This window comes from Atta cephalotes, assembly GCF_000143395.1.
Source record: "Atta cephalotes unplaced genomic scaffold scaffold00006, whole genome shotgun sequence".
Classification (NCBI taxonomy): Eukaryota; Metazoa; Arthropoda; class Insecta; order Hymenoptera; family Formicidae; genus Atta; species Atta cephalotes.
In genome coordinates this window covers 2,237,835-2,250,025 of record NW_012130070.1, presented here as the reverse complement: position 1 = coordinate 2,250,025, position 12,191 = coordinate 2,237,835, and the positions used below count along the sequence as shown (strand labels likewise).

The following is a 12,191-nucleotide window of genomic DNA, read 5'->3' as shown; positions in this document are numbered from 1 at the left end:
GAGAGAGAGAGAGAAAGAGAAAGAGAGAGAAAGAAATTTATTCATAAATTCTAAAAAAATTTTATAAATGATCGTAATAGAGAACTTTATTTCATTAATGATTTACTTATTAGAATTCTTAAATATAATAAAGAAATTAGTAATTTAATGAAATTATTGATATAAACAACAAAAAAATTTAATTATCTTAAAAGAAAAGTATAGTAAGGAAAAAAAATCAATATAAACCGTTTTTTCCTATAAAAAGTTTTCGAGAATTTATTTGGACTAAGAACACTACTAGCACACCTAGATCTTTTTTTTATATATGGTCTTCTAATTCGGTGGAAATATAACTTGTTCGATATATATAATTTGAAATAATTTTAACATTTTTACGATTAGACATTTTTTTATGTTCTGAAGAAAGCTTAAAATGAATCGTAACATGTAAGTACATAAAAATTTAAAGCTACTTCTACATAATTCGCAAAAAGTAGTTCACAAACGCAGATACAAAATAAAGATCTGCGTTTTGCGAATAGCGATCTACATAGTGATCTCTGTAGACTGAACTGAATTGTCACATTAACTGCTACGTTGCGATGATTGCGTTGATCAATGACAGAAAAGCAAAGAATAGTAGAAATTAATTTTGTATTTGCTCAACAAAGAGCCATCCTTTTTATAAATTTTTGTGATACGCAAAATATCAGAAAAATAGTAAGTTTCTTTAACCTGACATAAATTAAAATGTCAACATTTTAAAATAGTTGATTTTCATCTGTGTATATCTTGCGTGCGATGATCGTCGCACGTTATTCTATGTTAACATTTGCGAATTATGGAGGCAGCTTTATGTATTAAATCAATTTTGCAATTCATTTTGTATTTTTGCGCACCAATTTCCGTGACTTCTGTTGTCCTTTTCTCTTATTTTATTATTCTTATATGCTTTTATATGTAAGTCAAAGATGCAAACAATATAAGTCGACATAGATAGTAATGTATAAAATTTGCGTTTTATCAACAATTACAGGCATTTTTGTTGTTTTATCAACAATTACAGACATTTTGACCACACTTTTTAGTTCATCTTCAGTGTAATACAAAGAAGTGTTAACAAATTTAAATATTGAACATTATATTAATTTTTAATACATAAACGAGGCGCTTTCTATTGAGAAGCAGAGATGTATTGCAAGTAAATTCAGAAGTAATTATCCCTGGACAAAATCTTTAATCATCTATTGCATTTGGCAGAATATTTCGATAGGAACATATTCGGATATTAAAAATTATAATCTGAAGTAAGTATGTGTTCTGCGAGTTATCAAATCAGAACGCATATATATCTTGGTAAAATATATTTCGAAAAGTTTTTAATTATAAATAATGATATTAATAATAATATATTAATAATATATGTACTTTTTAAACAACTTCATCAAATAATTTTTCAAAATTTTTCTTTGAATTTTTTATCTTATAAAAGTGAATTCGTACTAGCTACATAATATATAGCTATAAGATAATTCAATATTTTTAACAATATATGAAAATAAATGAGATACTATGAATTCTCTTTTTTATTATTTATGTAGAATTGTAAGTGATATGTTAAAATAATAAAATTTACAAAATTTCTGTTTTCAAAATTCCAAGTAGTGATTCTTATATATTACTCTGATAAAAAAAACTTTAAAATTATTTAAATTTTAGTTTTTTAAAAAATAAACTTAATTTTTCAAAATCTGTAAGTAAATTTTTTTAACTAAATTTTTTAAATTTTATATTCTTTTCTATCAACTAAAAATCCGTAAGAATTATCATTTGTGTTGAGAAACAGTAACCATGTTCAAATGGAACTTTACAATTATACAATAAGTCTGTTTTCTGTGGCTGAACTAATATTTTGAAATTTACAATGAGATAGGTACATGTTTGGTATTTAACAAAAACGAGAAAATGTTAAATGTGTGCAGTCTAATGCATCAGAAATAAAAAAACAGATCTAATGATGATTTATTGTTGAACTACTTGGAAGAAATACAAATTACCAAATCGAAGTATCAAATTATCTGTGAAATACGAGAATAGCATCTTCATGAACAATGTAGTCCTGATGTTAAAAATTTAGATCGCTCGTTGCTGTGAAGCGATGGGTTTCTCGAAAGCACTTGTAGCAACGTAACGACGTCGTAGAAGCGTTTAATGAGCCCGTGCCTAACAACGGATTCTCTCTTTTCTGTGATTTCAGCCCTGCGAGAAATCAAGTGATTTTCGTGCGGTACAATGCGCCGCCTTCAACAATGTGCCATACAGCGGGCAACTGCTCAAATGGTATCCCCATTACGACCCGGCTAGGCCATGCGCTTTGATCTGCCGCGGCGAGCAAACCCTCGAAAATAGCGTTAGACGGTCGCGAGAGGAAGTGCCATCGGGCGAGAAGACGCTGCGCGATTCTACAGATAGCCTGCTATTCGACAGCGATGAAACGATAGTGGTGGAACTAGCGGATAAGGTGGAGGATGGCACAAAATGTTACGCGGAGGGCACGGATGTGTGCATAAGCGGCGAATGCATGGTGAGTGAAATTTCATATTAAATCGCTCACTTGCTACAACATAATTTTAAAAAATATCATTATGTACTTGCAGAAAAACAACGGAAATAAAGGAAAAAAAGATAAAATTTTAGAGAAATATAACTATTTTTATTTCTCTATGATCAATTACTATATCAAAATTGCAAAGTTATGATGATTCAAAATATTCAAACTTATTTTCTAGAAAACTTCGTTTATTGTTGTAGCATATGAGCAAAGACTATTTGTTGATCATGATGTATTTTACAATTTTTGACAAACGTTTTCGTATAAAAAATTGAATGTAACTATCAAACAATATTTCTGTCAAACATTAATATTAAATTAAATGTTAATCGATACTTTTCTCAGAATTTCTAACAAGCAAAATGTTACTAGAATACTAGCAGTGGATTCGAACAATATTACGGCAGATTGACATCAACTGCAGCGTCCGCATTAAAGCCATGTTCTGCTAGAAGAGAAACGTCTGTCGTCGTAATCAGACAGCAGATTGGTAACGGAAATATAGAATCTATCATTCGTAATTATGTAAATGAAATCATTTTAAATCAGGAATCATTAAAATATTTACAAAAAGGTAGTTTATTATAGTCAATTTGCCATAATATTCTCTTAGCAAATTTCATTGTACAATCTTAGCCATAAATTATAAAGTATATTAAATTTATGGCATTTTCATGAAAAAAAGACGATAATAAAAATCAAAGAAAAACTAATAATATTAAAATTGTTATAAAAATATATATTATTTTTTAATTTTTAAAACTTTTTCATTTACTTTTTGTTAGATATAAAACATTTACGTCAATCTGTGCTTTATATTTATGATACTAAGGCTGTATTTCTATCTAGTAATCTATTGACAAAATTTGCAGATATTTTGTAAAATGTATCTATGTATCGTCGATTGATTAACCGAAATCGAATTAAGACAATTAAATTTACGGATTAAGAGATATGTGTTTCTAAGAGTCAAATTATCAAGAACTACAATGTTAAGAACTATTCTACACTCTCCCTTCCTTATGTAATAACTTTTCACGCCAAGCGAGGTCCACGTTCCTACTTAAAAAATCGTTACATCTTAGAGATCAGCATCTTAAAAAATTAATGATCTTGACAACATATTTGTTAAGATAACCTTTTGTAAACATATACTGTTTTTTTTTGTATACATATACATATACGAGGACTGTTTGATAAGTACCCGTGTTTGACGACTGAGGGCGCTTCTGACTAAAAATCTGTATACCATCGTGTAACACCATTTTTTGAACGACGCAAGTAAAAATTTCAGACAACTGTATCGGTTAGTTTAGTTTTTATAATATATACAATTGATGCTTGAGTGTGCTTGTTTGCAATCATGGAGAAAGAGCAATATCTGTGATTCGATTCCTGTTTTTGGAAGACGTGTGAAGAAATCAAAGAAAAGTTGCATGCCGTATATAAGGACAACACACTTCGATGACTACCATAAGATATTGGTACAACGAATTTAAGCGTGGCCGAACATTTTTTATGAAGAGCGCCCAAGTCGTTCGATTGAGGTGACTACGGAGGATATGGTCAACAAAATCCATGATATCGTGTTAGCAGACTGCCGGGTGAAGATCAGAGAGATTGCTAACATTGTAAAGATCTCAACTAAACGCATACAAAATATCCTACACGAAACATTGGGCATGAAAAAGCTATCGGTGAGATGAGTGCCGCGTTTGCTGGAACAAAAACGGAATCGCATGACAACTTCAAAGCACTGTTTGGACATGTTTAAGCGCAATCCGAAAGAGTTTCTGTGACGTTTCGTCACTGTTGACGAAACATGGATCCACCATTACACACCAGAAACGAAAAAACAATCTAAACAGTGGACTAAATCCGGCGAATCTGCTCCAAAGAAGGCAAAAACGGTTCCATCGGCCGGAAAGATCATGGCCACCGTTTTTTGAGATTCGCGAGGTATCATTTTCACCAACTATTTGGAGAAGGGAAGGATCACGGGACAGTACTATGCTGATTTATTGGACCAATTCGACGCTGAATTGAAGAAAAAACGGCCTCATTTAGCGAAAAAAAAAGTGCTCTTTCACCATGATAACGCACCAGCTCATTCGTCCACAATCGCCATGGCAAAACTGGTCGAATTACGCTACGAATTGTTGTCTCATCCACCTTATTCTCCAGATTTGGAGAATCCTGCGATTTCTATTTATTTCCAAACATGAAAAAATGGCTTGGCGGAAAGCGCTTTGCATCAAATGAGGAAGTCATCGCCGAAACAGAGGCCTATTTTAAGGAGTTCGACCAATCAATATTTTTTAAACGGTATAAAAATGTTGGAATATCGCTGGGCTAAATGTATCGAAAGGAGATTATGTAAAGAAATAAAAAAAAAAATTTTTTTTTAAAGTGTTTTCTTCTCTAACACGGGTATTTATCAAACAGCCCTCGTAGAATGTAATATCATTATTAATATATTCAATAATACGTCTTGTATAATAAACAGAAAACGTGTAGGTGCATCTTTAATTCAAGAGTGTTATACAATTTATACATATTACATGCTTTTTAAAACAGTATATTTCTGTGAAATTTAAAAAAAAAACGTGAATTTTGTAGAAAAATTGATAACAATGTATAACGCAATTGAATTATTCAACTTAATATATTGTTCAAAGCAAGAAAAACTACGCTGAATCTTTTATGCTTAAATATTATTTATTATTTCAAATACTAAAAAATTAAATGTTTCATCGATCATTTCAATAATTAACAACAAAATTATAACATTCGGTCTTAAACAAAATTGATCAAATATAAATTGATGATGAAATGGCTCAATAAGAATAAAATTTAAAATATATACAGGGTATCTGGAAATAATAATCGGAAATATTTCATGAACAAGTAGAGAGGACTAAACTGAGTCGAAAAGTCCTTTATCATTTTGTAAGTTTCCCCAATAGTTAACGAGATATTAATCCTTAAAGATCCTTAAATCCGAATATTACTGTGAAATGTATACGCCTACTGATGAGCACCCTGCGCCGCAACGTAAGTCTCCATAGTTCGAACGGCGCGCTTGCCAGGCTATCCCCGCTCCCAAGGCCCGCACGCCAAGCGATCGGTAGACATATACTTCGCAGTAATAGGCCGGACGAGTGCGCGTATTCGGTTATCTTTAAGGATTAATATCTCATTAATTATTGAGGAAATTTACAAAATGGTAGAGGACTTTTCGACTCAATTTAGTCCGCTCTATCTGCCCATGAAACATTTGGCAATTATTTCCAGACATCCTGTAAAAATAGACTATCACACAACGAGATATTTATATTTTACATGTATTCTATAAACTAAAATTAAGTATTACATGTAATACATGTAATACATGTGAATTTTATAGATATCTTTATTATACATGTTTATATCGATTACATAGGATCGATTATTTAGTTTTAGTTTATAGAATACATGTGAAATATATTTCGTTGTGTATATGTGACTCGTAGCCTATTTTTATATATATACTTTAACAATTGATCAAATTATCCTTCTTAACTGTCATCACCTTAGGTAACCACATACATGTTCATTATTCCAAATTAGGGGAGACCTACTTATCCCTATAATCAACTGAATCAGTTGATTATAGGGATAAGTAGAATAATCGAAGCTACATTAAAAATAAAACATGCGAGATACACGTAAACGTATCTGAGCACGCAGCAATCTTAGTGACTGCCGCTAAGTTTGCTGCAACATTTTGTTGCGAACACATCTATGATAAAAAATTATACCAAAATTTTAAAAAATCGTACACCTAAGTAAATATTTTTATTCTTGAATTTTTTGTTTTACAAAATCGTATCTGAATGTCTGAGATATTTGATTTCTACGTAGATAATAAGTATAGTTCTTACTAATAAAGTTCAACAGATTTTTTTTGTTTATGTGGCTTTGTCATATATTGTTAATGTTTTTAAAAAATGAACAGATAGAGATAGTAGACTAACTACAGCATGGAACTGACTCATTTAATGACTCTTATAGTACTTACTCAAAATTTTATTCTTTTAAAGAGATTTTCTTCAGTGATAAATGTTATAATTTAATTGTACAATCTTGAAAATTAGGCTCATTTGACATGTTTTTGCACGAAATGAACAAATTTTACAAAAAATTGTTTTTTGCTCTGCGAAGCAAATGTTTGTGTTTAAAATATATTTTTATAAAAGTTTTATTAATGTAGCCTAAGATGTAGCTTAAAATACATTAATCTTTATTTTAATAATCTTAGTTGAACTATCCCGATCCCGGGAGGGGTCTAGTTGAATCAGATGGAATGCATTAGAAAAATGTATTTTTTTTTCAGTTATTTATTCAATTATTAGTTATCAGTTTCCCCTTATTATTAAAATATTGGGTAGTCAAATGAATGTAGTAACTAATGTATTAAGTGTAGTAAAAAGAAATCCATTATTTTTGCATGAAATTGAATGGTAGTAACTAATGTATTAAGTGTAGTAAAAAGAAATCCATTATTTTTGCATGAAATTGAATGGAAAAATAATGGATTTCTTTTTATTACACCTAATAGAATTTATTTTTTTTATAAGTCTCTTAATTTCATTTATAAAAATTCGAAACTGAAAAATGAGTCTATTAACCTCGCGATCTCCCCTATACTTTACTTTAAGTTTTCTTATTTCCAAAGAATCAGGAAATCAAGAATCTTGATTTCCTGACCATAATGATATTATTATACATGATATGATTATACATAGTTGCACATCTTGTCAATACACTGGATTCTTGATTCGAAATTCTAATCTACGTCAATTTGATTTAATATTACAACGGATAATGAAAACGAAGACAATTTGATTAATTTTGTTTAAGATTGAATGATATAATTTTGTTGTTAACTATTGAAAAGGATCATTTTGAAATGATCGAAATGTTTAATTTTTAAGTATTTGAAATAATAAATAGTATAAGCCTAAAAGATCTAGCGCACTCTTCTAGCCCTAGAACAATTAAATTGAATAATATTCATATAAAACCTGATATCGAAATATTAATTTGCAATTGAATCAGTTATAATTAAATAACAGTATTTTCGGTATAGTCTAATATCAATGGAATTGATATTAAAAAATATCAATATGATAAACGAGGCTCGAAATTATACGCACACATGCACGTACGCATGCACGCACGCACATATGCACGCACACATCTTTTTGAATCTTACCTTTTTAGGGTTGCGTTCCAAAATTCAACTCTGTTCGAGTATTATTTTATTCTTATTGGTCACCGAATGTTGAATAAAGATAAAAGATATTCAGAGTTGACAAAGTCAAGTGTTTTAGAACACACCCCTGCGCACATATGGACAAGTGGAACTGAGACCTTGACGTCATTATTCTGCACTTATTGTGACACGTCATTGATCCGTCGTTGAAAACCAACCATACTCGATTCTTTATCCCAATGCTCTCAAATGTCCATCACAATACAATATGATGTGGAAAAGAGAATATAGCATCTACTTCATAAACACGGCATCACATATCAAAACATAAATTATAAACGTATATTCTTCCAAAAATATTATTCACTACTATCAAAATAATCAAGTGAATGAGACTCTTGCTGATAATTATATTATTTATCATTTATCAATACAATTAAATAGTGTCTATTCGAGCCAACATAGGATGTCAATGTGAAGTTCGGTTTATTTAAAATAACATAATTTCAATCGCAAACGTTTCGATTCAATTTCGGATCCTTATTAACGCTCACATATAAAATGTTGACAGAAATTAGTCAGCTAAGCATAGTAATGGCGAATGTCATTGCATTTTCCGGTACACTATAATTTATTGAGTCATTATATAATAAAACACAAGCAAAAAGTTTTTCGTGACTTACATGATATCGAAACGTTAGTGCGTTAAGCGTCGAATCTCATCTGACGAGACAACAATAAAAGACAGCACAAACATATAAATTATAGAAAATATTGAAGGCGTCATTTAAACATAATTATGTTATCATATGCTTTATCCAATAATTCTGTATCATTCTGTAAATTTAATCTATTAAATTGTTGTTTAATAATCTATTAATTTGTCGTTTAATAAAAATCGTTTCTGAAATGAGTTTCTTATTCAATATTTGTTCTTCATCTAACAATAAACAAGGTATGTTGTCCCAATCAAATTCATGAGAACATTCTAATCGATTCCGTAATAACCGAGCGTTGTATGATATTCCAGTTATCATTTATATTATTTAAAATAATTTAATTCATATTGAATCTGATCGTAAAAAAAATTATGTACAAGAAAGCATATACATATAGGATGCCCCATTTTATTCAATCACTTCAAATATCTCTTGAACAGTGCATTTTAAGGAAAAATGTTTCAGACAAAAGTTTTGGGACTAAATTACAAGAATACGTAATACAAAATGGGAAGTTCCGTTTAAAAAATTTAAAGTAACCTTATCCTGACTTTGATGATGCCACCCAAAATCAAACCAATGGCACCATCTTATGTCCTCCTTAAAGTCTTAAAACTTTTGTCTGAAACATTTTTCCTTAAAATGCTGTTCAAGAAATATTTGAGGTGATCGATTAGAATGGGACACTCTGTATATGTACGCATGCAAATGTATATATTTTATAATCACATTTTTAGGATCCCACACTATAATTATATGAAAAATTGAGTTCCAGTGAAGTGAGTTGGTTTTCACATTATAGCTTATAATGCGGTGAACAAAAAAATGTTATATATACATGATTTAAAGTTTTTAAATTATGATATATAGGTATATCAATTAAAAATGCTCACAAAGCACAAGTTTTACATCTTTGATACACTTAGAGTGATACCTTTTTTTGCTGGATACTCTTCCTTTAAAGCATCTGATGATCCCAACATCCACCGGAGCATTCAACGTGTTCAGAATGTACTCTTTTTGATATTCATTTTGAGAGAGAGCGAGAATACCGGAAGCTATTAAGTCTATCGTATGTGAAATAAATAGTAAGTTAATCATTATTATGCATCTGTAATAAAATATTTGAAAATTAAAATATTATTATATTATATTAAAATCGATTTTTTTTACTAATATTAAATATATGTTTTTGTTATTTTTAGGATTTTTAAATATACTCTTTTTCTTCTACTTTTAAATTCAAATATACTTATATACTCATTTTGTACTAAAATTTTTTACGTCCTATTTTGAGTGTTCTACTTTTATACTACTTTTCAATCAGGAATATCCTAGTTTTTACCTAGATTAGACCTAATCATCCTAAGTATAGATCATAACTAAAAAATTATCCATTATTGAGCTTTGTGTCTGTGACATCTTTTTTATTCATCACGTTATCTAAAAATCTAAATTATATATAAAAATTAATTTACATTTTACCGAGATCAAATATAATTAGTAATTTTTTACGTTAATTTAACTAAAATATTGAATTTAAACAATTTAACTTAAAAATATATTTTTTATTCAAATTTAGTTTATTATTTAATAAGTATATGATTAAACATTATTTACTTTGAAGCTAAGTAATTTAGCCACAGAAATGGATTGTAATTAGATATGACTATTTTTTTAACCTCATGTTTTATAATAAAATAATACATTTTGACACACATAAAAGTGTAAAATAACAAATATTATTTAAAATTCCTTTTATCACTATTATCTCAGAGTATAATATCAGAAGTGAGAAAAACTACAATAAAAATTCTTGTAAATGATGAAATGTATTTGAATAGAAATATTTTTTAATAAAACAATAACATTTTGCAATCGAATAGAATGAATTTATAAAATGTAAATGAAAATTATCTTCTTGTTTCGAAATTAAATCATATATTTATTTCTATATATTATTACTTTGATATTTTGATATTTTGTCATAACTGTGACTGTACAGCTTATTTTGTTTTTTGACATGCTTAATTCATTTCCAACATAATTATTAATTAATTAATTATTAATTGTTTTATTTATTAATTGTTGAAATAAAAGGAGAGTTTTTGATATATTTTATAAGCACAGTTCTTTCAGTAACATTGTAATTTTATTAACATATAATATTTTTTACTATGTATTTTATTGTTGCTAACGTTACAATCTGAAATAGTAATGAGATGGTAATAGTAATTAGTAAACAGGAGCTTTAACTCAAAGAAGGTTTAAATTTATTCCTTTAATATTTAAAAGTATAAGTAAGTAAGTAAATAATAATTGTGATAAGGCGTGAGCAGATGTTTAAATTATATTATAGAAATTATAGAAATTACTTTCTATTAATATATGTTTCCATTTTTTTATATTTCAGAAGTATATTATAATTAAAAGTATATTATAATTAAAACTGCAATTAAACGTTATTCGTGAAAGTGTCGCTAAATGCGATCTAATCTTTAACTTTCTTGATTTAAATAAATAGATAATTATCGATTCTTAACCGTGGCATTATCGGAAACCATGGATCTGTCACGTACAGACCGCAATATATTAGATGCGAGGGGCATTAAGCGATAGGTACAGTGCGCCGCTTGTCAGTCACTATAAATTGTCGGTCGATCAACACGTAAAGGCCTTAATTATTGAAATATAGCGATACTTACATTTCATTAATTTAACCGCAATTTAGTCGCTAATGAGGCACATTGTGGGACTAGTTTATGTTACTTATATTTTTCATGTAAGATAGTTTTTTAGTTAAATGTTGAGAAAATAATCAGTTTTTAAAAATGCAAATTTTTGTCAAATAAAAAATATGCAAGATTAAAAAATCTATTGGGTATTATTACATTTTTTATGTACAAATATGGAATAATTCGGATTAATAGCTTAGACAAATGAATATGCATCCGAAATGTATAAATAGTTCGGAGTAACGATATTTGAATCAAAATAACATTTTAATTTATTAATCTATTTAACTATTCGTTTGCATTGTTAAATCAATGAATCGCGATTTGCCTAGTAGCTTGGGAATTTACATATTAAATTCACCATTAGTTTGGTCACTGCGTTTTGAACATCGAAATAATCCGATCTGTAATTTTGATCGAATAATTACTCAATTAATTAATCAAGAGTCGCGTGTTGAACTGAGCAATATCCCGAAACGTTGCCTGAAACAATAAATTGAAGTATAACTTTTACATGCACATAAAAGCTATATTTGAAATTAATCATATTAACATAAATGCAAATTATATTAAATTATCAACGATGTTTAATATGAAAATTGATTTTATATTAATCAAAGATCAGAACAGTTAAAAAAAAAAAACGATATTAGAAAGATTTTATGTATAAATATAATATGCATGCGTGCGTGCGTGCGTACGTGCGCGCTCGCGCGCGCGCGCGCGTATGTGTGTGTGTGTGTATGTGTGTGTGTGTGTGTGTGTGTGTGTGTGTGTGTGTGTGTGTGTGTGTGTGTGTGTGTGTGTGTGTGTGTGTGTGTGTGTGTGTGTGTAGTGTGTTGTGTGTGTGTAGTAGTGTAGTAGTGTAGTAGTGTGTAGTACGAGTA

General features: G+C 29.1%; 1 protein-coding gene across 1 annotated transcript in view; it reads left to right on the top strand.

Moving 5' to 3' along the window:
• The window catches only part of LOC105626815 (ADAMTS-like protein 3), a 171,388-nt gene that overhangs the window by 2,731 nt on the left and 156,466 nt on the right, over positions 1 to 12,191 (top strand). The window contains exon 2 of the mRNA XM_012208108.1: positions 2,240 to 2,566. Coding sequence (XP_012063498.1) covers positions 2,240 to 2,566 — 327 coding nt within the window. The remainder of the gene's footprint in view (positions 1 to 2,239; positions 2,567 to 12,191) is intronic.